This window comes from Melanerpes formicivorus, unplaced genomic scaffold (genome assembly GCF_026170545.1).
Source record: "Melanerpes formicivorus ecotype bairdi unplaced genomic scaffold, bMelFor1.0.p_v2 SCAF_112, whole genome shotgun sequence".
NCBI classification, from domain to species: Eukaryota; Metazoa; Chordata; class Aves; order Piciformes; family Picidae; genus Melanerpes; species Melanerpes formicivorus.
In genome coordinates, this window is record NW_027142464.1 from 808309 (window position 1) to 834952 (window position 26644).

General features: G+C 66.9%; 4 protein-coding genes across 4 annotated transcripts; 3 read left to right on the forward strand and 1 right to left on the reverse strand.

Annotated features, from left to right (window-relative positions):
• The first annotated feature begins 551 nt into the window (after positions 1 to 551).
• Positions 552 to 2835, forward strand: KLHL11 (kelch like family member 11). The gene is made up of 2 exons (XM_068167119.1): positions 552 to 1039; positions 1149 to 2835. Exons 1-2 carry the CDS (start codon positions 555 to 557, stop codon positions 2746 to 2748), a joined length of 2085 nt encoding a protein of 694 aa, XP_068023220.1. The 5' UTR covers positions 552 to 554; the 3' UTR covers positions 2749 to 2835.
• A 3378-nt stretch (positions 2836 to 6213) lies between these two features.
• Positions 6214 to 12284, forward strand: NT5C3B (5'-nucleotidase, cytosolic IIIB). The gene is made up of 9 exons (XM_068167121.1): positions 6214 to 6462; positions 6715 to 6813; positions 7315 to 7384; positions 8518 to 8564; positions 8960 to 9045; positions 9224 to 9313; positions 10164 to 10326; positions 11113 to 11313; positions 11616 to 12284. Exons 1-9 carry the CDS (start codon positions 6460 to 6462, stop codon positions 11724 to 11726), a joined length of 870 nt encoding a protein of 289 aa, XP_068023222.1. The 5' UTR covers positions 6214 to 6459; the 3' UTR covers positions 11727 to 12284.
• A 314-nt stretch (positions 12285 to 12598) lies between these two features.
• FKBP10 (FKBP prolyl isomerase 10) lies at positions 12599 to 18720 on the reverse strand. The gene is made up of 10 exons (XM_068167020.1): positions 18472 to 18720; positions 16993 to 17138; positions 16528 to 16717; positions 16249 to 16394; positions 15958 to 16147; positions 15311 to 15456; positions 14767 to 14956; positions 14366 to 14508; positions 14012 to 14175; positions 12599 to 13715 (listed from the first exon to the last, which is right to left on the reverse strand). Exons 1-10 carry the CDS (start codon positions 18678 to 18680, stop codon positions 13530 to 13532), a joined length of 1710 nt encoding a protein of 569 aa, XP_068023121.1. The 5' UTR covers positions 18681 to 18720; the 3' UTR covers positions 12599 to 13529.
• A 1614-nt stretch (positions 18721 to 20334) lies between these two features.
• On the forward strand, positions 20335 to 24545 carry P3H4 (prolyl 3-hydroxylase family member 4 (inactive)). Its single transcript, XM_068166938.1, has 8 exons — positions 20335 to 20830; positions 22125 to 22274; positions 22549 to 22720; positions 22811 to 22939; positions 23050 to 23195; positions 23281 to 23367; positions 23554 to 23692; positions 23780 to 24545. The coding sequence occupies exons 1-8, from the start codon at positions 20345 to 20347 to the stop codon at positions 23791 to 23793; spliced, it is 1323 nt and encodes a 440-aa protein (XP_068023039.1). The 5' UTR covers positions 20335 to 20344; the 3' UTR covers positions 23794 to 24545.
• The last annotated feature ends 2099 nt before the right edge of the window (positions 24546 to 26644 follow it).

Below are 26644 nucleotides of genomic sequence, written 5' to 3' on the forward strand. Positions count from 1 at the left end.
CTGCCTCGGTGTGCTCAGCGGGGGAGGAGCAGCTCCAGCCCGCCTGGGGCTGGGGGGCAGTGGCTGCAAACCACAAGCCAGCAGCTTCCAGCAGGAGGGGCTCGGGGGGGCTGTGACCCAAGCTGGAGTGAGCAGATTCCCCAGGGAAAGTCCTTCCCCGAGGCTTGTCCCGCGGGAAGGGGGAGGAGAAAAGTGACCTTGCGGGCTGGGAGCGCATCGCGGCGGTGCCCCCCTCCCACTTCCCCCGGGGAGCTTTTCTGCCCGCTCCGCCGGCTGCCACCCGCAGTGCCAGGGCAGTCCCGAGGCGGAGCGGCAGCAGGGCTGAGCTCCGACACCAGGGCTGGGCTCCGGCTCCAGCCGCGGCTCTGCTCGCTGCGGAGCGAGGGGGACTCAGCCTTCGGTCAGCCCCGCGCCCGGCGCTGGCGCCGCCACTGATCGAGCTCCGCGCCCGGCGCCCCGGCCGGCCCCTGCCCCCGGCAGCGGCTCCGCCGGGCCGCCAGGGGGCAGTGCTGCGCAGGGCAGCCGCGGCGCAGGCGCTCCGGCCGCGCTCCGCCATGTCGGACAACATGGCGGCGGCCGCAGCCTCCCCCCAGCCGCAGGCGGGCGCGGGGCAGGCGGCGGCGGAGGCGGAGGGCGGCTGCCCGCGCGGCGGCGGCGGCGGCGGCGGCGTGGACGGCGAGACCGAGGCGGAGGAGTTCGGGTGCCCGGCGCACTGCTCCGACCTGGCCTGGCGGCAGAACGAGCAGCGCCGCCACGGCCTCTATTGCGACATCACCCTGGCGTTCGGCGGCGGGCGGCCGGGGGCGGCCCGCGAGTACCGGGCGCATCGCTCTGTGCTGGCCGGCGCCACCGAGTACTTCACCCCGCTCTTCTCGGGGGGCTTCACGGAGTCGCGCCTGGGCCGCGTGGAGCTGCAGAAGTGGAGCTCGGAGGGCGGCCCCGACCCCGACACGGTGGAGGCCGTGATCGGCTTCATGTACACCGGCACCATCCGCGTCAGCCCCGGCAACGTCCACGAGGTGCTGGAGATGGCCGACAGGTGAGGAGGGGGGGGGGGGGGGGGGGGCCGGGGGCTGGCGGCGGCCGGGGGCTGGCGGCGGCGGGGAGGGGGGGGGCCGCGGCATCACCTCTGTGCCTCCGCTCCGCAGGTTCCTGCTGAGCCGCCTGAAGGACTTCTGCGGGGAGTTCCTGAAGAAGAAGCTGAACCTCTCCAACTGCGTGGCCGTGCACAGCCTGGCGCACATGTACTCCCTGAGCCAGCTGGCCCTGAAAGCCCAGGACATGATCCGCAGGAACTTCCACAAGATCGTCCAGGACGAGGAGTTCTACACCCTGCCCTTCCACCTGGTCAGGGACTGGCTCTCGGACTCGGAGATCACGGTGGACTCCGAGGAGGTCCTCTTTGAGACGGTGCTGAAGTGGGTCCAGAAGAACCCCGAGGAGAGGGAGAAGTACTTCGAAGAGCTCTTCAAGCTGCTGAGGCTGTCCCAGATGAAGCCGACCTACCTCACCCGGCAGGTGAAGGCCGAGCGGCTGGTGGCCGGCAGCGAGGGCTGCGCGCGGCTGGTGGCGGAGGCGGTGGAGAGCCACGCCCTGCGCTGCGAGCAGCTGCGCCAGGGCGGCCCCCAGCCGCCCCCCAGCTGCCCCCCGGCCCTGCTGCCGCGCTGCGGGCAGAACATGGACGTGATCATGGTGGTGGGCGGCGTCTCGGAGGGGGGCGACTACCTGAGCGAGTGCGTGGGGTACTTCATCGAGGAGGATCGCTGGGTCAACTTGCCCCACATCCACAACCACCTGGACGGCCACGCCGTCGCCGTCACCGACTCCTACGTCTACGTGGCCGGCTCCATGGAGCCCGGCTTCGCCAAGACCGTGGAGAGGTACAACCCCAACAGGAACTACTGGGAGCAGGTCTCCAACCTGGTCATCAGGAAGCACTCCTTCGGCCTGGCCGAGGTCAGGGGCAACCTGTACAGCATCGGGGGCCACGGCAACTTCAGCCCCGGCTTCAAGGACGTGGCCATCTACAGCCCCGAGCGGGACAAGTGGCTGACGCTGGAGGCGGCGCCCAAGATCCTGCGCGACGTCAAGGCGGCCTCGGTGGAGGACAGGTTCGTCTACATCGCCGCCCGCACGCCCGTGGACAGCGAGAGCGAGGACGGGCTGCGCGCCGTCTTCGTCCGCTTCGACACCGAGACCAGGCAGTGGCAGGACGTGGAGTCCCTGCCCCTCATCGACAACTACTGCTGCTTCCAGATGTCCGTGGCCGACACCAACTTCTACCACACGGCCTCCTGCTGCCCCAAGAGCTACCCCATAGACAACGAGGAGGCCAAGGCCAAGATCTCGGGCAGGGCCTCGGAGGAGATCCTGGAGAGCCTGCCCCCCGAGGTGCTCAGCATCGAGGGCGCGGCCATCTGCTACTACAAGGACGACGTCTTCATCATCGGGGGCTGGAAGAACAGCGACGACACCGACAAGCAGTACCGCAAGGAGGCCTACCGCTACTGCGCCGAGAGGAAGCGCTGGATGCTGCTGCCCCCCATGCCCCAGCCCCGCTGCAGGGCCACCGCCTGCCACGTCAGGATCCCCTTCCGCTGCCTGCAGGGCACCCAGCGCTACCCCATGCCGCAGAACCTGCTGTGGCAGAAGGATCGGATCCGGCAGATGCAGGAGAGGCAGCTGCAGGAGATCCAGCGGCACAGCCTGAGCCTGCGCCGGGCGCCGCGCTCCCAGATCGAGTGCTAGCCGCCCCCCCTCTGCCGAGCCCCCCTCGGGAGGCCTTCAGCCTTCCTCTCTCTCTGCGAGGCCTGAGGCCAGGGCTTGCCTTGGCTGCAGCGTCTCTCTCGGGGCTGGAGGCGCAGAGGCTCGGGAGCTGGGGGTGGGGGAGCGCGGGTCCGACAGTGTTAGCGCAGTGTCCGACAGGGGGCAGCCTGGCAGGGGCTGCGCCACCCCTCCGGGAGCGGGGAGTCTGTTACTGCTCTCTTCAGGTCTTTGTTTTCAAGGGTTTCTGTGGAGTCAGCCCCTGGAGGTGCTGTGTGGAGCAGCAGAGGCCTCTGCCTCAGCCCTTCAGGGGCTGCAGCTGTGTGCCCAGGAGCACCTCTTTGATTTGCACTTCTCTCGACATTCCTTGGAGCCTCCTCCTCCTCCTCCAGCTCCACAGCTGCTGGGTGTTGGTGTGCTTGGCTTTCCCAAGCTGCAGGCAGGTGCAATAGTTGTGTATGGGAAGCAAAGCACAAGCTCTCTGGGTGAGGGTATTCTGGGATGTTTCTGTGTGTGTGTGTGTGAGACGTTTTGTGTGTTGCAGAGGCTGCAGAGCCTGGCTGCCTGCGGGGGCTGGGCACAGCAGCAGGCCCCTGGGGAAGCAGAGAGCTTCAGGCAGTGGATTGGTTTTGTTTCAGGTTGGCTGAGGTTGCCCTGAGTTGGTCTCTGGCCTGGGTCAGAAGCAGCTGCCAAAGGGAGGGAGAACATCTGAGCAGCTGCCCAGCAGCACAGGCTGGGCCCTCCTGGCTGTGGGCAGGGTGAAGGAGATTGGCTCACGGCAGAAGGCTGAAACCTGAGCTGCTTGCAGCTCCCCCTGGGGTGCTGCACACCTTTGATGCCTGTGAGGAGCTGTCCAGGAGGGCCCCTGGGAACCTCCTTGACAATCAGCACCTTTGGCTGTGCTGCAGTGCTCCTTGGTGTCCTCCTGCAGCTCTCAGTCTCTATCCCCTGGGCTCCCCCAGGTCCTGTGGCAGCGAGGCTGAAGCTCACTGAAACACCTCCAGGCCTTCTGAGGTGGGTTCTGTGAGACCCTCTTGGGCTTTGCTTACTGCTCTGCTCCTGAGGAGCAGGACCTGGGAGGTTTCCTCTGGAGTGTCACCACCTCAGGGAGTTGTCCTGCTGCAGGGTCAGTGCATCCTCCACCTCCCTTCCTTCCCATGCCCTTCCCTGCCGTGCAGCCTGACCCAGGAGCTTAGGGAGGGAGCCCAGGGTGTTCCCCAGGCAAATGCTGCAGGATCTGTTCTGCCTTTGGCCCTCTGATGCCTTGTGGTGGATTGCTGTGGGCAGCATCCTGGCAGAAGAACTTAACCAGCTTGGGTCTTTGTTTTGCAGAGGTTTCTCTGACACTTTCCCATCCTGCAGGCAGCCCAGGTCAGAGCTGAGGCCCTGGGTAAGTCCTCCAAGCACCCAGTGTGAAGGTTGCTGTGCTGTGTCCATCCCTGGCAGCCCACTTGGCACTTTGGATGGCAGTGACTTGGCTTTTGGAACAGTAACCCAACCTTAACAGAGCCACCTGGGAGCTCCTAACAGCTTAACTCTCCCTTTACTCACCCCTGGGAACCCTGCCTGGTGCTCCTTGCCTGCTGGGGTGTGCAGGGCTGGCCTGGAGCAGGAGGGGAGCTGCTGCTGCTCAGGAGCTGCTGCTGCTCAGGAGGGACTGCTCCCCATCAGCTGCTGCTGGCCTGCAGCAGAGCCCATGGCCCATGGGCAGGGCTGGCTGTGCAGGGGGGCAGCAGCCTGGCAGCTCTGGGTGGTTGTGGCTGGGTCAGTGGCAGCCAGACCCCAGCCTGCAGCCAGTCAGCATCAGGAGGCTGACTTCAGGCCTTCCTCAGCTCACTGCAGGTGGAGTTCTCCTCCTCCTCCTCATGACAGTCACCCCTGTACCTGCACAGAGCATGTGCCACACCATGCATGCTTCACCTGCAGGGCACCTCCTGCCTGCAGGGCACCTCCTGCCTGGTCCTTGTGCTCCTCTCCAGGTGTGTGCAGGACATCTCTGGTGCTGAGCCCCCCTCAGCCTCTGTGTGTGTGTCTGACAAGCTCCTGCAGCCCACTCCAGCGCTGCAGACAGCAGGGCAGCTTTCCAGCATGCCCTGTGCCCAGCTGTGCCAGGCTCTGCTGCCCACTGCAGTGTTTGCTGTTCTCCCTGCCAGCTCTGAAGCTCAGCTGCAGCCTCACAGGGTGGTCACTGCTGACAGATCCTCTCCCAGGCTGCAGCTCTGGGTTGGTTGTCTGGTGGCATCCAAGGGGCTGGCAAAAGTCAGCTTGAAATGAAGTGGTTGTGGCTTGGGTTTGCTGCCAGCTGTGCCCATGCCCTGTGAGGGCACAAACCAGAGCTGCCCTGTGGCATTCCTGAGTGGGTCTGAGCAAAGAGCTGCTGTGGAGGCCTCATCCCATGTGCAGAGTTCCCTGGAGCCCACCCACGGTCAGGCACTGCTGGGGGGGGTGGGGGGGTGGGTCTGTGCTGCTGTGACCCTGGCAGCTGTGCCCTGCCCTGCTGGTGCAGCTGCAGGTGGTGGCAGGGCAGGCAGCACTCTGGTGCCCACCCCAGCTGTGTGTGTGTGTTCTCCAGGCTGGGCAGCAGCCCTGCTGTGTGTGCTGGAACTGCACTGTGCTGAAGTCTCTGTCAGAGGTGAAGTAATGCAAATAAACCTTCTCTATTTCTCTAGCAGTCTGTGGGCCTGGGGGGGCTGGGGGGGACTGGGGGGGCTGGGGCTGGCACACACTGGGGGCTGCCTCATCCCTGGGGTTGCTTCTTGGGGTTTGCTTTCAGCACTCTCTGTGCACTGGAAGTGTAGCCCAGGGGGAGCAGAGCTGTGGAGGCAGTGGGGGAGGACTTGATGCTCACAGAGGTCTGGGGGGGGTGGGTGGTGGGGTGGTTCAGCTGTACCTGGAGGTGCTTCGAGTTTGCCTTCGAGAGCTTCCTCAGCAAGCAGCCGAGCAAAGGAGTGACACAAACCGCGGAGCAGGCTCAGTGCTGCACGGCCTGGGAGCAGCGGCAGGGGCGCAGCGCTGACCAAAGCCTCAGCTCCCTCTGCCTTCCTCTGCCCTCCTCTGCCCCCCGAGCTGCTTCTGCTGTGGGGCAGGTGGAGGCAGCCCCTTGCTGTCAGGAGGCTCAGCGAGGTGAGGCTGCTCTCAGAGGGCTGCGGGGAAGGGAAGCCCCCAGCCCGACCACGCTCCCAGCACGGCCTCTGGGTGCTCCCCGGACCCCAACTGCAGAGCTGGTTCCAGGGTCTGGATGAGTTCTCTGCCCAAGGAGGTGCCAGGGCCCCAGGGAGCTGCTGGATGATCCTTGTCTCTGCACTGGGGGGCCCTGGGTTGGCCGTGTGGAGCGCTGTGGGGGGGGGACAGCCCAGGCTGCCCGCGGGGGTGCTCCGGAAGGAGCTTTCTCCTCTTCCCCTTCTCCTTCCTGGCTCGCAGCGAGCTGCGGTTAACGCGGCCGGACGGGGCCGGGGCCGCCTCCCGCACCCCCGGGCACCCCCTGGGCGCTCTCAGGCACAGCCGGGCACCCTCCAGCACCCTCTGGGGGTCCTGCGGGCACCCCCGCTGCGATCCGGAGCAGCTCCCAGCGCCGTCCGGGGCTCCCCCGGGCAGCTCCCGGTGCCGCCCGTGGCTCCTCCCCGCGCCGCCTCCTCCCGCGGCTGCGCGGCCCCGGCTCGGCCGTACCGGGACGGGAGCGGAGCGGAGCACAGCACCATGGTGAGAGCGGGACCGCGGCTTGCCCCGAGCTTGTGCCGGGCTGGAGGGGGAGGGCTGGTCCCGAGGGGGAAGGTCCTGGGGAGCAGATCCTTGGGGCCAGGGGTCCATGGGGAGCACAGCAGGAGGGGGGGCACGGTCCTGAGGGGCAGGGTCCTGGGCGGCACTGCGGGGGCTGGAGGGTGTTGGTCACGCCGGGAGGGGAGCTCGGAGGGGTCCCGGGGGGGTCACTGAACCAGGGCCCTCCGCCCGCAGGTGCCCGAGCTGCAGAAGGCCACGGTCCGCATCCAGCGGCCGGAGCGGGTCAGGGACATCATCCGTGCCATGAAGGAGCAGGGCAGGAGCAAGCTGCAGGTACTGCTCCGCTTTGCCCCGGGCTGTGGTGCCAGCTGGGACCAGATGGCTGCATCGCTGCCGTGCTCAGTGCTTGCCTTCAGCTGCCTCTCACCTTCCTCATCCTCGCAGCCGTGCCCGGCTGCAGCCCCCGGCAGGGCAGCAGCCCCGGGGCTGGGGCAGCGCCGCGCTGGCTCTCTCCCGGCCGAGCCTTTTCCTTCCCTGTTATGTGACCTACGAACCGGGAGTCGGGCCCCGAACACCCCCACTCGGCCCACGGCAGCAGGATTGAGCCATGGGGTGCTGATAAGGAGGGGTGGGGGGGTGCTGATGAGGAGGGGTGGGAGGGTACTGGCCCTCGGACGGGCTGGCGGCTGCCTCACCTGCGAGGTGCCCGTGCTGGGTACTGCTGGCGAGGGCAGCACCGGGGTCACAGGATCACGGATCTGGGGGGGTCGGAAGGGACCTCTGAGGGTGGTGGGATGAGGCCAGGCACAGGTTTGCTCCTCTCGCTCCCTCCAGGTCATTTCTGACTTCGACATGACCCTGAGCAGGTTCCTGTGCAACGGCCGCCGCTGCCCCACCTCCCACGGTGAGTGCCGGGGGTGGTTTCCCAGGTTCCTGTCTCAGCCTCGGCCGCTGCTCTCTGTCCTTTGCCCAGCCTGACCGCTCCCTGCAGCCCCAGGCTCAGCGCTTGCAGCAGCAGCTGCTGGCCCCTGGGCAGCCCAAGGCTGCGGGAGCTGCTTCCTGCTGCGCAGGCTGCTCCCTGGTGTTTGAACTGCGCTGCAGGAGCTCCCCCCTGGGGTGCAAGCTGCTCCCTGGTGTTTGAACTGCGCTGCAGGAACTGCCCCCTGGGGTGCAAGCTGCTCCCTGGTGTTTGAACTGCGCTGCAGGAACTCTCCCCTGGGGTGCCAACTGCTCCCTGGTGTTTGAACTGCGCTGCAGGAGCTCCCCCCTGTAGTGCAAACTGCTCCCTGGTGTCTGAACTGCGCTGCAGGAGCTCCCCCCTGGGGTGTAAACTGCTCCCTGGTGTTTGAACTGCGCTGCAGGAGCTCCCCCCTGGGGTGCAAACTGCTCCCTGGTGTCTGAACTGCGCTGCAGGAGCTCCCCCCTGGGGTGCAAACTGCTCCCTGGTGTTTGAACTGCGCTGCAGGAACTGCCCCCTGGGGTGCAAACTGCTCCCTGGTGTCTGAACTGCGCTGCAGGAACTGCCCCCTGGGGTGCAAACTGCTCCCTGGTGTCTGAACTGCACTGCAGGAGCTCCCCCCTGGGGTGCAAACTGCTCCCTGGTGTTTGAACTGCGCTGCAGGAGCTCCCCCCTGGGGTGCAAACTGCTCCCTGGTGTTTGAACTGCGCTGCAGGAGCTCCCCCCTGGGGTGCAAGCTGCTCCCTGGTGTTTGAACTGCGCTGCAGGAGCTGCCCCCTGGCGTGCAAGCTGCTCCCTGGTGTTTGAACTGCGCTGCAGGAGCTTCCCCCTGGGGTGCAAGCTGCTCCCTCCTGCCCCTGCCAGGGCTGGCTCCTGCTCTTGCTGCCCCCTTCAGTCCTCACATCCTGCAGCCTGCTGCCACTGTGAGCTGTGGGTGCTGTGGGTTTGCAGTGGGAGCTGCTGTGCCACACACAGCTTGTTCTGGGGCAGAGCTGCTGCTGGGGCTGCAGGACAGCTGCTGCTGGTGGAAGGGCTCTCTGTTGCTGGGCTCCAGCACAGCAGCCCTGTGCTCTTTGCAGGCATCCTGGACAGCAGCAGAGTTGTCAGTGAGGATGGCAAGCAGAAGGTGGGTGCTGGTTTGTGCAGCTCTGCTGCTTGGCTCTGTGCTTTTCATCCCTGCCCCCCTGGGTGTGTGACAGCTCTCCAAGCTCACCAAGAGTGGGGCAAGTCTCCAGGCTGCATCTCAGCCACTGCTGAGGGCAGGAGAAGCTAAAAGGGCAATGGGATTTGCCTGCTCCCCTGGGAGCTTCCCCATCCCATGGGGAGGGAGGTTGGAGCTGGCCCTGTGGCTCTGAGGCCAGGTGAGGGGCAGCAGGCTGCTGGGATCTGCAGGCTGGCTCAGGGTCCAGGTGCTGCATGCTTGGTTTGCCTCAGGAAGTGTGGAGCTCTGCAGGGCTTTGGCAGCAACTCTTTGTTGGTTGCTCTGCTGGGATGTTCACTCTGCCTCCTCCTCCCCTGCAGCTGAAGGAGCTGCTGCACCACTACTACCCCATCGAGATTGATCCCAACAGGACCCTGGAGGAGAAGGAGCCTCTGATGGTGGAGTGGTGAGTGAGGGCTCCTGGGGTGAGTGAGGGCTCCTGGGGTGGCCTGCACCTTGCCCTGGTAGTTTCCTGTCTCCAGAGACTGCAGGACCCAAGGCTTGAGCTGGCCCTGGGCTCTGCAGCAGCACCAAGAGGCTTTGGTGGTTGTTTTCCTGGCTGCTCCCTCTGCTGCCTCTCCCAGGTGGACCAGGGCCCATGAGCTGCTGTCCCAGCAGAGGATCCAGAGGGATGACATAGCTCAGATCGTCAGGGAGTCAGGAGTGATGCTGAGGTAGGCCCTGCCCTGCAGCCTGGCAGATGCCAGCCTCCTGCCTGCTTGCCTTCCTGGCTCTGAGCTCTAACTCTGAGAGGGCTGAAAATCAGCACCAGGAGCTGCACCCACAGCTTGCTCCTGGCTGCTGCCCTCCCCTGGCCCTTCCTGCCCAGAGATCACTTCCACCTCCCCTGGGCCCTGGCAAGGAGCAGCCCCAAGGATGGGTGATGGGCAGAGCTCCCTCTGTGCAGGACAGGCTCGGGGGGCAGCTCCCCACTGCCAGGAGAGGTTTCCTCCCCAGCCACTGGAACTGCTTGGGACCTACCCAGGCCCTTGGCTCAGCCCCAAGCTGCACCCATGGCACAGATGCCCTTAAAGCTGCCCTTGGCAGAGGTGGTACTGGACCAGCTCAGGTTTGAATGTGCTGCCAGGCTCAGAGAGGAGATGATGCCCTCTGCCTGGCTCTCCATGAGCCCAAGCTCCCCTACTGCACAGAAGCAGTGCCCTGAGTGCAGCAGTGCAGTGTGAGGCTGCTGCACATCATCCTCAGCCCCTTGTGCCCCACTGCAGCCCTGCAGCAGCCTGCAGCACCTGGCTGGGGTGGGCAGGGGCAGGCAGCACCTGGCTGGGGTGGGCAGGGGCAGGCAGGATGTGTTTGGGAGGTGCTGGGCATGCTCCTCGTGCCCTCTGCATGTCCCTCTGCAGTCCCTGCTCCCAGGAGGGCTCTGGGGTTCTGCCCCATGCCCCTTGCCTGCTCAGAACACCACAGAGGTGCCGGTGCCCCCCCAGGCTCCTGCCTGTGGTTCTGTGCCGGGCAGGGACTGGGGGCTGGCGCTGCCCAGCCCTGCAGCGGTGCCTCCTGCCCTAGGGATGGCTTTGGGGAGCTGTTTGGGCAGCTGCAGCAGCAGGAGGTTCCTCTCTTCATCTTCTCTGCGGGCGTGGGGGACGTGGTGCAGGAGGTGCTGCGCCAGGCCGGCGTCCTCCACCCCAACGTCCGAGTGGTCTCCAACTACATGGACTTCGACGACCAGGTGAGAGGCTCTGCCCAGCCTGGCTGCTGGGCACGGGAGGGAGGGCTGCAGGCTGTGCCACAGGCACTGCTGGGGCAGGCACTGCCCCTTTCTGGCTCGGAGTGCCGGAGCTGCCCCTGGGCTGGGTCGTGGGGAGGCTCCGGGGGCTGGCGGTGACCTCCTGCTCCATTTCCTCACCCCTCAGCTCTGCTCTTTGGGGGCAGGAGGGGCAGTGCCATCCCTGCCAGCGCTGAGTGCTGGGGGAGGAAGGTGTTAAGAGGCTGCAGAGGTCTCCAGATGTCCTCTGGAGCAGCCTGGGAAGCTCCAGTGCGGGGCTGCAGGGCTCCCACAGTGAGGCTCTGTTCCCGGGGGGGGTAGTTGGGACAGTGCTCAAAGCATGGCACTGGGGCAGCCCTGCCCTGCCCCCTGCCCTACCCTGCCCTGCCTCCTGCCCTGCCCTGCCCTGCCTCCTGCCCTGCCCTCCCCTGCCCTGCCCCCTGCCCTGCCCCCTGCCCTGCCCGGGGCTCCCTGACTGTGGCTGTTGGTGGCCCCTGACCAGCTCCAGGGCACCACAGAGCCCTGACTGAGAGCTCCAGGAGCTACCTTCTTTGGGTCCTTAGCACCTGGGAGGGACTTGCCCTGCAAGGGGCACTTGGGACTGCCTCCAGGTGCTTCATGGCTGCTGAGAGTGTCTGAGGTGGGAGCTGGTGGCCTGTGGGCACCTGGGCAGCCTCCCCTCTGCCCGATGGGTGCTGAGGCTGTGGCTCAGGCAGGGGCCCTGCTGCAGGTCAGTGTCCTGCTGCACAGGGAGTCCTCACACGCTTCAAGGCACCTCTCATCCACACCTACAACAAGAACAACAGTGTGCTGCAGGGCACAGGCTACTTCCAGCAGCTCAGCACCAGGACCAGCATCATCCTGCTGGGGGACTCCATGGGCGACCTGAGCATGGCAGACGGAGTGCCCAGGGTGGAGAACATCCTCAAGATTGGCTTCCTCAACGACAAGGTAGGGCAGGAGCATTGGCCTGGTCCCTGCCAGCCTCCCCCAGGTGTGAGGCCTGGCAGGGGGCAGCTGCCAGGCGCTGGAGGGGCTGCAGGAGATGCAGATGAGCCCCTGGGAGGGGCGGTGTGGAGGGAGCTGGGGGTGTGCCCTGAGCTCCTGCTGCAGCTGGGGCGGTGCCAGGGTGGTTGCTGAGCCCTCCCTGGGGCAGCAGCAGATGCTGCCAGGGCTGTGGGTGCAGCATCCTCACTGCCAGTGCTGTCCCCTCTCTGTGGCCCTTCTGCCCTGTGCTGGTGGCGCTGCTGCAGGTGGAGGAGCGCAGGGGGAGGTACCTGGAGGCCTTTGACATCGTGCTGGAGAGCGACGAGACGCTGGAGGTGGTGAACGGCATCCTGCGCTACGTCCTCAGCCAGACCTGAGGGGGCCAGCCCTGCCCCCCAGCAGGACCTGCCCAGCAGTGCCCTGCCCAGGGCACCACTGGCAGGGATCTCTGGTCCCTGATGGGCAGGGCTGCTGCCCTGCTTCTCCCTTTAGTCAGCCCTGGAGCTGGGGGCTGAGGTGGAGGAGCCTCCTCCCCTCCCTTCTCAGCTCTGTTCTGCTTTTCCTGGTTCTGTCCTACGCTGTTGGCTTGGTCCTGGGCTCTGGAGGCCTCTCCTGGAGTGTTGGGAGGGGAGCTCTGAGTACCCTGAGCTGGCACAGGGCAGGTTCAGGCCCCTCCAAGGGAAACAGCTTTCATGTCCCCTGCTGCGAGTGCCGGTGGCAGCAGGAGCTGGCACTGGTGCCAGGCTGAGCTCTGCTGGGGCCCTTTGGGGGCTGCTGCTGTGGTGTGGCCCAGCACAGGGCTCCAGCCCCTGCCCTGCCCCCTTGGGCCAGGGGGGATGTGCCCAGGCTGGTGAGGTCTGGGCTGCTCTGGGTCCAGCTCCATGTTGTGGGAGCTCAGGTCCTGATCTTGTTGAGATTAAACTTGGTTAACGCTGGCTCAGGACTGCTGGGTGCTGGCAGCAGGGAGCCGAGGCTGGAGCTGCCCCCTCCTGGCACTGGCACCCAGCCCTGGGTTCCCCCCAGCCCTGGGGCCCCCCCAGCCCTGGGTGCCTTCTCCCTCAGGGCTGGGGCTGGAGCAGGATCCCTCTGTGCTGCAGGCTGCCAGGAGCAGAGTTGGTTTTGCTCTCTCCTGCCGGAGCCAGCAGGGGCCGGAGCCTGGGCTGCCCGCGGGCACCAGCACGGGTGAGGCTTGTGTGCAGGGCACTGCCTGGGCATGCAGGAGGAGCTGACAGGGAGGCACAGCCTGGGAACCCAGCAGAGAGTCTTTATTTGGGGTGAAGGCAAAGTCTGGGGGGGCTGCTCTGAGCCCTTGCCCTGCTCTTTGGTCTCTGCACCACTCGGTGCAGAAGCTGCCAGAGCTGGTGGGAGGTGGTGGAGCCCTGCTGGGCACAGCTGGCACACCTGAGGGCACAGCTGGCTCCTCAGCTGCCTCTGGGCAGCTCAGTGGGGCTGGGTTTTGTGGCACTGTGGGGGTGGGGAGGAGTCTGCTCCCTGAGGGCCTGGGGGGGTGAGGTCTCTCTTTTCCCTCCCCCAGCTGGCACAAGGGGGTGGCCAGGTCCCAGCTCTGCTGCCTCGGGGGGTCCCAGGCTGGATGCCTGTGGGGTGTTGGGGTTCTGCCCTGGGACCCTGAGCACCCCCCAGCCTCCTGCCCCTGGGGAGGCTGGGCCAGCAGCAGGGATGGGCACAGAAGGCTTCCCCTCAGCTCCAGCCCTGGGAAGCAGCAGGAGGAGGCTGGGGGAGGCAGCGTGGGGGGGGATGTGGGGGGAGTGTGCAGTCACTGGCTGAGGATGAAGGGGCTGGGGGGGATGCCAAGGCCCCAGCCCTTCCATGGGGAGCTGAGAGCAGAGGGTGGCAGCAGGGTCTGGCAGCAGAGCAGGTGCCCAGGATCTGCCCCTGGCATCCTGGGTCCTGCTCCAGGGGAGGGAAGGGGGGGGGGGTGTGGGGTGTGCTGCTGTGCCCACAGGGCAGGGGGAGTGCCAGGCATGGGGGTGGTCCCCAGCTCCTTGCCTGGGTTTCCTAAGTGGAGGTTGGAGGAGGAAGGCCTCAGAGCCTCTCAGTTAAGTAACTGGGAGGGGAAGATTCAAACTGCGCCTCCCCAGCTGGGCAGGGGGCAGGGGCCAGGGGGAGGCCAGGGGCACAGCCAGGCCAGGTCCTGTCTCCAGGGAAAAGGAGTCTGCTCCTCAGAGCTCCTCATGGATCTTCTCCTGGTCCTCATCTGACTTCAGCTTCAGCTCCTCGGGGGTGACCTTCCCGTCCTGGTTGCGGTCCTGGTTCCGGAACATGTCGGCGATGACCTGGTCCGGGTCGGAGCTGGGCATCAGCCGCCCCTTGCCCTCTGCCACCTGGGCCTTGATGAAGGTGGAGAACTGCAGCAAGGAGAGGGACAGAGGCTGCTTTGCTCCCTGCAGCTGGCAGCAGGCAGGGCCAGGAGCGGCCCAGCCCTCAGCGAGGGCAGCAGGGAGGATGAGGATGGGGCAGGGACTGCCCTTGGTGCCCTGCCTGTGCCCAGCAGTGCTCTGGGCTGGGCCTTTCCCTGCACAGCTCTCCAGGCTCCTAAGTGCCTGGGGCCAGCTCTGCCTACTGGGTGCTGCTCCCCAAGGTGGGGTCCCCTATGCCCCCAGGCCCCCTCCACCCCCATGGGTGCCGCTCCGGCCTTGCTCACCTCCTCAGCAGTGATCTCCCCGTCCTGGTTGAGGTCCATCTGCTCATAGAGGTTGGCAGGGGGGTCTCCATGCCAGATGAAGAAGTAGCCCTCAGGAACCCCTTCCTCCATGGAGATCAGCTCCACCTCGAAGCGCAGCACGGCGCTGCCTGGCACCCCCCGGGCTGCCAACACAAGCCAAGGCTGCAGCAGGAGGAGCCCAGCCCAAGGCTGCTGCCCCCCTGCCCCGGGGCAGAACCCAGCCCCAGCTGGGGCGAGGGGGTGAAGAAGCCTGGCAGGAGGGCAGTTTGGGGACACAGTTTAGTGTTCATCAAGGCAGAACCCCCGAGGCTGGCACTGCCAGCGCTGCCCTACCTCCGCTCTCGCCGTGGCCCAGGTGTGGGGGCACGATGAGCACCCTCCTCTCCCCCGGGCACATGTCCAGGAGCCCTCTGTTCAGGCCCTCAATCACCTTGTTGGTCCCCAGGGTCACCTCCTGGGGCTTCTCATAGTCATGGCTGCAGGAGGCACAGAACAAAACAGCTGAGGCAGGACCCTGTGGGCATCCCCTCCGCGCCCCCAGAGCCCACACCCTCCCTCCTGCCCTGCATGGGGGTGGCAAACACCCCCAGACCCCTTGCCCCCTCTCCGTGCCCCGCGGCCAGGCTGCTGCTGGTCCTGGTCCAAGAGCAGCAGCAGCTGCCGGCGCTCAGCGCCTGCCAGGATGTGGCCCCGCGAGGGGCAGGTGTGCCCGGGGCACCCCCGGGGGCACGCACGAGGAGAAGAGCCTGGTGCCGTCCAGCAGCGAGCAGTTGTAGTGGTAGCGAACGAAGTCCCGGTGGCGGCTGGTGGCGTTGCAGCCCTCGGGCCGGTACAGCGTCTCGATCTCCACCGGGTCCTCGGGGTTGTGGAAGTCGATGATGTGGACGTCGAAGATGAGCACAGCTGAGCCGGGGATTTTGTCCCCTGGAAGAGGAGGAGGAGGAGGAGGAGGAGGATGAGGATGAGGATGAGGATGAGGATGAGGATGAGGATGAGGATGAGGATGAGGAGAGCTGCCCGAGGGCTGCCGAAGCGCTGCGGGGCCGGGGAAGCCTTTCCCTGCTTCCTCCCATGCCCTGCGGCATCCTCACCCCTCGGGGCCTGGCTCTGCACAGGTTGGCATCAGCCCCCCGCAGTGCCCTGGTGGTGGCCCCGGGGGTGAGCAGCTGGCCCCGCTTGGGCGGCGCCTCGCCAGCGTCAGCCCTGCCGTGTGCCGGTGCCAGGGCTGGAGGGGGGGGTGGTGCCCTGGGGCCGTACCCGCCGCGGGCTGCCCTTTACCTGCTCCGTTCTCCCCATAGGCCAGGTGTGGGGGGACCACCACCCGGCGCCGCTCTCCCACGCAGACCCCCTGCAGGCCCTGGTCCATGCCGGGGATGACGAAGCCCTTCCCGATGTAGGTGTTGTAGGTTTGGTTGCGAGAGTAGCTGCAGCAAGAGGAGCCCCTGGCACTGCCCATCCACCTCCCCCCGGCACTGCCCATCCACCCCCCTGGCACTGCCCATCCACCCCCCCGGCACTGCCCATCCAACCCCCGGCATTGTCCATCCACCCCCCCCGGCATTGCCCATCCACCCCCCGGCACTGCCCATCCACCCCCCCGGCATTGCCCATCCACCCCCCTGGCACTGCCCATCCACCCCCCCGACCTGCACCAATCCACCCCCACCTGCCAGCCTCCCCCTGGGCCAGCCAGCAAACAGGCTTTGGCTTTTCTAGCCTATTCCATGCCCTCTGCCACCCTGCCCACTGCCACCCTGCCCTCTGCCACCCTGCTCTCCGCCTTGTCCCTCATCCTGCAGCCTCTCCCTGCAGCCAATTGCTGAGCATGGGGCAGGAGAGGACATCAGGGGACCCCCAACTCCAGTCCCAGCTGCTTCCCCCCGCCACCTGCAGTCCATGAGGGTGTGTCCCCCCCCCCCCCCCACCTGGAGTCAAAGAGGCTCCCATCCATCAGGCTGCCGTTGTAGTGGTACCGCACGAAGTCCCCGGGCACAGCCCTGCGCCGGCAGGACGCTGGCACCTCCAGCTGCTCCACGGAGATGCTGTCCTTGGGGTTGTGGAAGTCCACCAGCAGCACACTGAACACCAGCGATGCCTGGGGGGGGATCACAGTCCCTGGGGAAGGGGGGGGGGGGGGCAGGGGGGTCAGCCCGGGGCGTGGGTGCTGCGCAGAGCCAGGGCAGGAGCTGGGCAGGGCCAGGAGATGCCCAACTCACCGTAGCCCTTCTCTCCATAGGCCAGGAACGGGGGCATGGTGATGCTCCTCCTCTCCCCGGCGCACATGCCCAGCAGCCCCTGGTCCATGCCCTTGATCAGCGACCCGGTGCCCACGTAGGTGTCGTAGGTGCTGCCCTTGCTGTAGCTGGTGGGGGGCAACGGTGGGGGGATGGCTGCGGGGCCGCGCCAGCTCCCCTGCCCCGCACGGTGCCATGGGGGCTGACTGTCCTGTGCCGGGCCAGCGCCCCCTGGTGCCTGCCAGCCCTGGTGCCCTGTACCTGGAGTCGAAGGGGGTGCCATCCAGCAGGGTGCCGTTGTAGTGGTACCGCACGAAGTCCGAGCTCTGCACCGTGCGGTTGCAGGGCCCTGGCCGGCCCAGGGTGGTGATCTGCAGCTTGTCCTCCTTGTTCCAGATGTCCAGCATCACCACATCGAAGTACAGGGTGGCATCGGGGGGGATCAGCCCCGCTGAGGGGGCAGCACGGACAGAGCATCAGTGCAGCAGGAGCCTGCAGCTGCTCAGGGCTGCCGGGCTCAGGTGCCAGCCCCTGGCAGGGCAGCAGAGCCCAGGTGGGGCAGGACCCCTCATTCCCAGGCAGATCCTGCTTGGGCACCCCCCGGCCTGGCAACGGAGCTGTCCTCCGCCAGTGCCTGCCAGCTGGGCACTGCAGCCCTGTGCCCACCAATGCCAGCCCTGGGGGCTTTGCTGCCCCCGCCCCCCCAGCCGTGCCGGGGCCCCTTACCGACGCCGATGCTGCCGTAGCCCAGGTGCGGAGGCACGACGAGGTGGCGCCGCTCGTTCACGCACATGCCCTGCAGCCCCCGGTCCATGCCGGTGATCAGCCGCCCCACGCCCACCACGCCAGCCACGGTGGCACCTCGGTCATAGCTGGGGGGAAGGGGCAGGCATCAGCCCGCGGCAGAGCTGCTGGTGCTGGGGGTGCTCGGTGCCAGCCGATGCCCAGGCTGGGGCCAAAGCCATCGTCACCCCCAGGGACTGGGGGCTGGTAGCCCCTGGGGTTTGTGCTGCCCCCGGAGCATTGCACACGCAGCAGCCCTGGCGCTGTGCCCAGCGGGGAGCAGAGGGCAGAGCCCAGGCAGCCTCAGACTGCAGCACTCTGATTGGGTTTAAATCTGAACATACTCCAAGCAGCAGCTGGAGCCCTGAGGGGGTACCCTGGCACCCCTCTCCCCCCGCCGCTGCTGCTTCCAGCAAGCTGCAGTCACCAGGACAGGAGATCAGTCCAGTGACTGTCCCCAGGCTGCCCCTGAGCTGGGGGGGGATACATCCAGTGGAGCAGAACTGCAACAGGTTGTGGACATCTCGTCCCTGGAGGTGCTCAAGGCCAGGCTGGATGAGGCTGTGAGCAGCCTGGGCTGGTGGGAGGTGCCCCTGCCCATGGCAGGGGGTTGGCCCTGCCTGCTCTTTCAGCTCCATTCCAGCTCAGACCATTTTATGACTCTGAAGAATTCCCTTGCCCTCCAGGGCTCCGAAAAATCCCTTCTGGGAGTTCTTTGTTCCTACACGGGGCTGGGGCTGAGCCCCAGCACTGCCCAGTTTGCCCTTTTTGCTGTGTCCCCACTCCTCCCCCTGCTCTCTGTGGTGTAACTCAGGGGCTGCACCAGCACCCGCACTGGTCTGCACCCAGCCTGAGCAGAGCAGGATCCGTGCAGGGCCCGCGGGAAGCCAGGGGCAGCAGGAGAAGCCTCCCAGGAGCCGAGCAGGCTCCACTGCTGCCACGTTTCCGAGGGCTTTGTGCTCTGCTGCCTGTGCAAGCTCAGGCAAATTCATCTTCCTGAGCCCCAAACTCCTCCCTTAGGGCCAAATCCTGCCCGTGCCCGGGCTGAGTCTCCCTGCACCCCACAGCACCCCGGAGCTGGGGGCACGCAGGCATCTGCGGGCTCCCCCGTGGCTCTGGGTGCAGTGTGGGGGGGCTGGGCAGGGGCTGCTGCAAAGGGACCGTGCAGGGGGGGCAGCCTGGGGTGACTCCGCGTGCAGGGCCCCCCGGCACACCCCAAGAGCTCTCCTGGGGGTCAAAGCCGTGGGGTCCGGGGGCCGGCCCGAACAGGCAGCTGCCCGCTCCCCGCCTTGCTGCCCGCTGGCCCTCGGGGATGCCAGGGGGCGACAGGCAGGCGGGCTGGGGAGGGAGGCATGCAAGGACCCCTCCGCAGCGCAGGGCTGGCCGGGGCCGCATGCATCGGGGCCGAGCCGAGGGCGATACCTGGAGTCAAACTTTTTGCCATCTTTAAAGGTCCCATTGTAGTGGTAGCGAATGAAATCCCCCATCTGGACCTCCCGCAGGCAGACCTTGGGGATATAATATCTGTCTATCACCACGTCTTCCAGGGGGCCGGGGTCACCCAGGCCGGGGGCCCCCAGGATGCTGAGGAGGAGGAGGAGGAAGAGGAGGACGATGCTGCCAGGGGCCATGGCGCTGGGAGCTGCGGCCGGCGGAAGGTTCGGGGAGGGAAGGCAGAGAGGTGGAGCCAGCCCTGGGCCCCTGGCCGGCCCCGGCTGCGATTTCTGTACACGTGTACCCGCGCCGGGGCCTCGCCAGCCGTGCGCCCACCACCAGCCACCCCCTGGCATCCCCAGGGTGACTGCCCCCGGCCCGCGGGAGGAGTGCAGCGGCACAGAGCCAGGCTGGGGAGCTGCTGGAGGGGTTTTTTCCCCTCTTTTTTCTAACTTTCTTTTCTTCTCCCCCCCCCCCCCCCCCCTCCCCCCCGGGCCCTTCCTTCTGGAGGAGAAAGCTGCAGAGAGCTGCTGGGAGGCGACGTTCGTGCAGCTGGAGGTCCTGTCCCGGCTCATCCCGGGTCCTAGCGCTGCCTGCGCTCCTCCCAGCAGCCTCTGCCCTGCCGGGGCTGGGCTGTGGCTCCCTTGGCTCCGTTCGCCGCTGCTCCGTCCCCGGCAGAGGCAGCACAGGGAACGGAGCTGCAATAACCTCTGCTGCTGGCTGAGCTTCTGCCGAGCAGCCACCGTTAGACACGGGGAACGACCCCGCTCCGTCGTCCCCGTCCCCCCCCCAGGAGCAGCATCAGATGCCCACCCGTGTGCTTCCCACACGTCCCTGCTCCCCCAGACCTGCTGGTGAGGGCCAGGCAGGAGCCCCTGGCAAGCCCCAGCAGGGATCTAAGAGGCCACTCAGCCAGACTGACACCGGAGCCCCCGAGGCAGAGCCCCCAGGGAGAGCAGGAGCCTGAGCCAGGTGCTGCCAGCTCCCTTGAGCCTGGCCGGGGGGGCTCTGAAGCCCCTCAATGGGCTGTGGGTAGTCTGGGGGCACTTGGGGCTCTCCCCATGGCATGGTGGGGTCAGGGCCTGGCCCTGGGGTGTGTGAGCCCTCCCTGAGGGGCAATGCCAGCCTGGTGCATGCGTTATGAGCTGCTTGTTGGCAGGGAGGTGCTGGGCACTAACAGCCTCTGCTCTGCAGGGAGAGCCCTCAGCACCATCCTGGCTCCTGCCCCACGCTGTGACATCCCTCAGCACCATCCTGGCTCCTGCCCCACGCTGTGACATCCCTCAGCACCACTGTCCAGCCAGCAACAAAGCCCTGGGCTCGGGCCAGGGCCACTGTGGCCATGCTGGGGCCTGGCACGATGCAGCCCTGGGATCTGGCACGGTGCAGGGGTGCAGGGCATGTGGCCTCTGGCCTGGCACGGGCCAGCAGCAAAACCAGCTCTGGGCACAGCTGGGCTGGGGGGCCTGGCCAGCTGCCCAGGGCAGTGTGGGGTGGCACTGAGCACACCTTGGAGTGCCCAAGGGCTGCAGCCCAGCACGGGGCACACATCCCTGCACTGGGCACGTCCCACTCTGCGACGTACAGCCCCGAGTGCATCACCGGAACCCGCAGGTCCGCTCTGAGGGACTGCCCGCGGCGTGGGGCTCCGAGCCCGCTGCGCGCAGGGCGCAGCACCGCGCACCCGCCGGGATCGCACCGGGGGCGCGCAGCACCGCGTACGCCCCCTCCGGCATTGCCCCAGCCTCGCAGATCCGCACTAAGACCCTGCGCTGCGGCCGCGCACCGCCCCTTCCCCTTCCCCGCCCCCTGCGCGGAGCCTTGCGCGGTTCGTTGCGCGGTGGTGGAGGCGGCGGCGGGGATGGGCGGCCGGGCGCTGCTGTGGCCGCTGCTGCTGTCGGGGCTGTGCGCGGCGCAGTACGAGGAGTACAGCGTGCGTGGGTTCCCCGCGGCCGCGCTGGAGCCGCTGCAGGCAGCTTACGCGCGGGCGCTGGCGCAGTACGCGGACGCGCAGTGGGCAGAGAGCGCTCGGGAGCTGGAGGCCAGCCTGCGGCTGCACCGCCTGCTCCGCGACAGCGAGGCGCATTGCCACCGCCGCTGCTCCGCGCCCGCGGAGGGAGGAGGGGACCCCGCGGAAGAAGGAGGGGACCCCGCGGAAGCGGAGCCGGCGGTCTGGGAGTGGCAGAGGGAGCTGCAGCTCTTCGGGCGGCTGCTGCGCAGGGCCGGCTGCCTGCGCGCCTGCAAGCGCGACCTGCCGGTGTTCCAGCTGCGCTACCCCCCGGCGCAGACCCTGCGCGACTTCCAGCGCCGCCTGCCCTACCAGTACCTGCACTACGCTCTCTTCAAGGTGAGCTGGCCGCGCAAATGCCGCGCAACGTGGCGGGGAGGGGAGTGGGGGGCGCCCAGTGCCTCCATCCCGCACCGCTCTGAGCCGAGCCCCCTCCACTACCCTCCGTCCTGTGCCTTTCCACTGTGCGACCCTCACCCTCTCCCCCCGGGCTCCCCCATCCTGCACCTTGGTCCTGAGCCCTCATCTTGTGCCCCTTGTTCTATACCTCCTAACACCCCCATCCTGCATCCCCCCTCAGCCTGCATCCCCATCCTGTGCCCCCACATCACCAACCTGCACCTCCTGATCTGCACCCCCTGAACCCTGCCCCCCTTTATCCTGCATCCTGCTGCCATGTGCTGTCCTGCCCTGCACCCCTCCCGTCCCCCACACCGGGCCCCATCCTGCACCTCCCCCTGTGGTCCCCTTCTTATGTTGCCTCTCCCCCTGTTCCTCCATCCTGCCCCTGCCCCGTGGCACGTCAGCATCATCTGGGACGCATCAGGCAGGACACGAGTGGTGCACCTAGGACTGGAGGCCCCTGTGGTGGTCTCCCTTCACCCTGCCTGGCATTGCCCTGGTCCCCAGGGGTGCCTCTGGCTGGGCAGAGCATTGCCTGGGGAGGGGAATGCTGGAGAGGCCCAAGCTGGCAGTCTGGTGCCAGTGTGGTGGCTGTGGGACACTGTCTGGGTGCTGCACACCTGGAGCTCACTTGGCTCAGGGTGCAGAAGAGGTTTCCCAAGGGACCCCCCCCGAGGTGACTCTCCCCTGGCCAGGGTGGCTCTGGCAGGGGACCCTTCTCTCCCCAGGCACTGCTGCTGTGCCCCTGCCTGGCTGCCAGCACGGGTGCTGCTCTGGTGCTTAGCGCTGCTGCAGCTCACCTGGCAGCTGTCAGACACAGCCTGGCCCAGACCCCTTAATGCCTTTTCCTTCTGCTTGCCCTGGCCAAAGCCTATCTCAGGGACGGTTCCATCAGCCTGGCTCCCCTGGAGCTGCAGCTGGAGAGCCAGCACGGCAGCAGGGGTGGCTGGTGGCAGTGCCCCAGGACAGAGGCTGTGTGGCTCAGGTGCTGGCCGTGCAGATTGCTCCTGGCTGTGTGCTGAGGTCTGGGAGGTGCCAAGCTGTCCCCACACCCATCAGGGGCATGGAGGGGGCAGCTTGCTTGCATTTATCTGCCCTGTCCATGGTTCCTGGTCACGCCTGTTTATTGCGGGGCTGAAGGCTGGCACTGTGAAGCCCGAGGGTCAAGCTGGGTGCTGAACCCCCACAGCCCCATGCCAGGCTGCTGCACTCATTCTTCCTCCCTCCCCAGTCAAATAAGATCGAGAAAGCAGTGTCTGCTGCCCACACCTTCCTGCAGAAGAACCCCAAGCATGAGATGACCTTGAAGTACCTCAACTACTACAGGACGATGCTGGACGTGGATGAATATTTGGTCGACCTGGAGGCTCCTCCCTACGAGGTGAGGAGGGGGCTGGGCTGGGTGGGAGAGGGGCTCCCAGGGGCTCCGTGCGTGCCTGGTCCTGCCAAAGCCCGAGGGAAGCAGCTCTGCCTCGCTCACCACCTGCCCCCAGAAAGCATCTCTGTGGGGCCCACGCTGGGGACGGAGACGTCTCGGAGGGGCAGACTGGGTGCTGCTGGTGGGCAGAGCCAGGCCGCGCTGCCCGTCGGGGAGGTGGGCAGCTCCCGGGCGGTGCCCGGGGGCGCGGTGGGCAGCTCCGTGTGGTGCCCCGCAGCCGATCTTCGTGCGCTCGGTGAAGCTGTACAACAGCGGCGACTTCCGGAGCAGCGCTGCCGGCATGGAGCAGGCTCTGGCTGAGTACTTCCAGGCGTACGAGGACTGCCTGGCCGGCTGCGAGGGCGCCTACGAGCTGCGCGACTTCAAGGACTTCTACCCTGCCATCGCAGGTGGGCGGGCAGGGGGCAAGGGGCTGGGGGAAGGCAGCCCTGGGGGGGGGGGGCTGCAGGGACCGATGGGGGTCTGCTGCCTCTCCCCAGACCACTTCGTGAGCGTCCTGCAGTGCAAGGTGGACTGCGAGGCTGAGCTCACCCCCAACGTGGGAGGCTACTTGGTGGAGAAGTTCGTGGCCACCATGTACCACTACCTGCAGTTCGCCTACTACAAGCGTGAGTGGCGGCGGGCGCAGGGCAGGGGCTGTGCCCCCGCGGCACGCCGGGGGTGCTGCGGGGCCCCGGGGGCGGTGCCGCCTGCCCTCAGCCGCTGCCGCTGCCCGCAGTGAACGACGTGCGGGACGCGGTGCGAGCCGTCTCCAGCTACATGCTCTTCGACCCGGCCGACGCCGTCATGCAGCAGAACTTGGTCTATTACCGCTTCCACCGCCAGCGCTGGCGCCTGCAGGGGGAGGACTTCGAGCCCCGCCCGGTGAGGACCACCCCCAGCTCCCCCCGCCCAGGGCTCTGCCGCTGGCGGCAGGGCTGATGTGGCCTCTGCCCCCTGCCCGTGCCAGGAGGCGGTGCGCTACCACACCCAGACGGCTGCCCAGAAGAGGATGCTGGACTTTGCCAGGCAGTACCTGCAGGCCGAGGATGATGAGGTAACGATGGCACCAGGGTGGGTGCCACTGGGGGCTTTTTGGGGTGCTGGGTGGTGCAGCTGGGTGCTGTGGGTTTATTGGGGTAGGGCCCTTCCTCGGGCAGGGCATCCAGACCTGCCCTGGAGAAGAGGCTGCAGATGAGGCCCTTGTGCCCTGCTGCCTGCTCCTGCCCATCCTGTGCCACAGATGGAGGTGGGTGAGGAGGGGCTGGAGGCACAGGACCTGCCCTCCGACAGCGAGTTCGAGGGCGAAGGTGACTACGAGGAGGACTTCTTCGCTGAGTGGTGGCAGGAGCCCAAGACCAAGGGGGACAAAGCTGACCAAGGTTCCTAATGCCAGGGGCTGTGCCCTGGGAGGGGGAGGGTGGCTGCTGCCCGCACCCCGGTGCCATCCATTCCTCCTTTGCTTGCAGAGACCCTGCGATGAGCCAGGCCAAGGGACACCCTGCCCCAGGGGAGCTGGGCAGTGGTGTCTCTGTGATGCCATCCTGGGGACACCAGGCTTTGGCTCCTGCCAGCTGCCACGCAGAGACTTGGGCTCACAGGCAGGGCTGATCCTGCCCAGTGCCCTGCGGCAGGGCTGCCTCTGCCTTCTGGACGTCTGCTGCCCCAAGTGCAGCCCCTGGGTCACTGGCACCACCTGCCCAGGAGCTCCCTCTGGGCCACTCTTCTCCCCAGTGTCCCCATGAGCTCTTGCCAGCAGTGGTGCCCCATGGCACTGGGGTCTACTCTGTCCCTCAGCTCCTGCCAGGACCTGGGGGTGGTGTGCCAGGACCAGCTGTGCCTCTAGGGCTTCAGGGAGGCTGCTCCTGCTCTGGGGGCAATGCTCAGCGCTGCTGGAGCCTGGCATGTGTGCCAGTCCTGCCCCTCCTTGCAGCTCCCCGGGGCTCCTACCCTGGTGCCCCCAGCCCACCTGCCAGCCCTCGGTGCCCATGGTCCCTTCAGAGCCCAGGGCCTGGTGCTACAATAGGGCTCCTGGTGTGCCAGTGTCCCTGTGCCACCTCATGGCTGCAGCCTGGTGAGGCTGCACTGCCCATGCCCTGCATGTGCCTTGAATCCCCCCCCAGCCTCCTGCAGCCTTAGGCTCTGTTAATTTAACACTTCCCCCCCCCCCCCCCCAAGCTGCTTTTTTTTACTCTATTGGCTGGTGCTGGACTTTTAATAAAACCTGGACCAGGCCTTGGAGAGCTGCCTCAGGCTCCCTGGGGCTGGGGGGTGCTGGGCGTGGGAGAAGCTGTGCTGTGGGCAGGGGAGGAATGGGTTGGGGGGCTGGGTGGCCCCAGGAGGTTGGGGGGACCCCAGTGGTGAAACCTCGGGGGTCATGGCCACAGCCAGGCTCTAAGGGGCTGGGGGGTGCCAGAGCCCTACCAGGACCCTGTAGGAATGTGTGACCTTCCCCCCTCCCACCTGCACCAGGGTCTTTTGGAGCCCATTTTGGAGGCCACTGCTGCTGCTGACAAGCTGGTGCCTGCCCTGGGCACGGGGGTGCCAGGCAGCATCGGGCACCCTGCTCCTCCCTGGCACACCAGCGTGTGCCTGCTCCCCCCGCAGCTGGCGGCAGGGACTGAAACCAAGCAGCTGAATCACAGCGTTGGCCCCGGGGGAGGGAAGGGAGTGAGGGAAGGAAGGGGGTGGCAAGGAGCCTGCCAGCACCCCACCCTGCTCTGCCCTGCAGCTCCCATTTGCCAGGGCATTCCCAGCTCTGCCCTCCCTGCACGGGGCCGGGGCACGGGGCTGGGGGAGAAGGCTGAGTCCCCAGACCCAAGGGCTGGGCTCGGGGCTCCAGGGGCAGAGCTCAGGGGAAGCAGCAGGGATGCCAGGGGCAGCTCCCTGCACTCCTGCACGGGGCAGCGCTGTCCTGCCCCCCGGGAGGAGGGGAGTTTGTCACCAGTGGGTCACTGCCACTCCTGGGAGGGCAGTGCCAGCCTAGCGGGGTGCAGCCGGGGGCACCGGTGCCTGGATCAGCGGGAAGCACTCAGCCCAGCACGCTGGCATCACCGCCTGGGGGGCAGAGGCTTGTTTATCTTCCCAACGAGCTGGGTGAGGGTGGCACAGGGCCCATGGGGCCTCCACCCTGCTCTGACGCGCACCTGGGCATGGCATGCCCTTGCCAGCCCCAAACTCAGGTTGGGAACACAGCTTCTTGCTCCTGATTCTCTGCCAGTGCCAGGCAAAGCCCTTTGCAGCCCCAGATCAGGGTTCCTGGGGTGCTCTTTCTGCTCCTACCATTGCCATCAGGTTCAGAGGTGCTGGCTGGGTCTGGCACTCCTGGTAGTGCCAGGCACGAGCAGCAGCTCTGTGAACAGTGCAGGGGCAGTGAGTGTGGTCCCTGGGCTGGCAGAGCTGGGAGGTGCCAGGGTGCAGAGGGGGGATGCAGGGGCATGAGCAGGGAGGTGGTGGTAGGATGTGGGGGGCAAACTGCAGGTCTCTGGGGGTTGGCATCACAGAGCAGCACTGTGCTGGCCTGGCTGCCCTGACCTTGGCGAAGGAGGAACACAAAGGAGTTTTCTGGCAGGCATTTGATCTCTGCTGTGCCCTGCTCTGCTGTGCCATGTTGTACCCTCTGCTCCTCTCCTTCTCGTGCTGGGAAGGGTCTGGCTGTGCTTTGGACCCCACCTCTGCACGGTGCTGGAACCCTTCCTCCCTGCAGGGCTGGGAGCTCTGCCTCTCCCTTCCCTCCAGAGCTGGGAGCTGGCAGCTGAGCCAGGGGAGGCTCAGGACTCTGCTGGGGTGGTGGCAGGAGGTGCAGGATGCATCCCTTGCCTACATTGCTAGATGAGGGGGGCAGGAGGGCAGAGGATGCCCACCATGGCCTGGGATGTGGCCTGGCACTGGGAGATCATTGGTGACTTGAGTGCTGAGTGATGGAGGCTTCACCCAGGGACCACAGGCTGGGTGAGCAGGGTGGCAGCAGCACCCGGCTGAGCCAGTCCGGCCAGGGCTGGGTGCCACCCGAGTCCTTCCCCAGCACCCCTTGCTCCTGGGGTCCTCCCTTGGTTTCCCAACCCGGGCAGTGTTGGAGCCCATTCCTGGAGCTGGGCGATGCCAAAGGGCCAACCCCTGTCCTGCTGCTGCCACCCTGCTGGCTCCATGCCCGGGCAGCCATTGATGGGAGATGCTGCAGGAGTCAGGAGAGGCTCAGTAGGGTAGGTGGGAGGGGAGAGGGCAACTGGAGAGGGCAGTTCCCTGCCCACTGCCCCAAGATCCATGCCCTGCTGGACCCCCTCTGCCAGATGCTGGCTGCGGGACAATGCAGGACCCCTGGGTGGGGGAGGCTG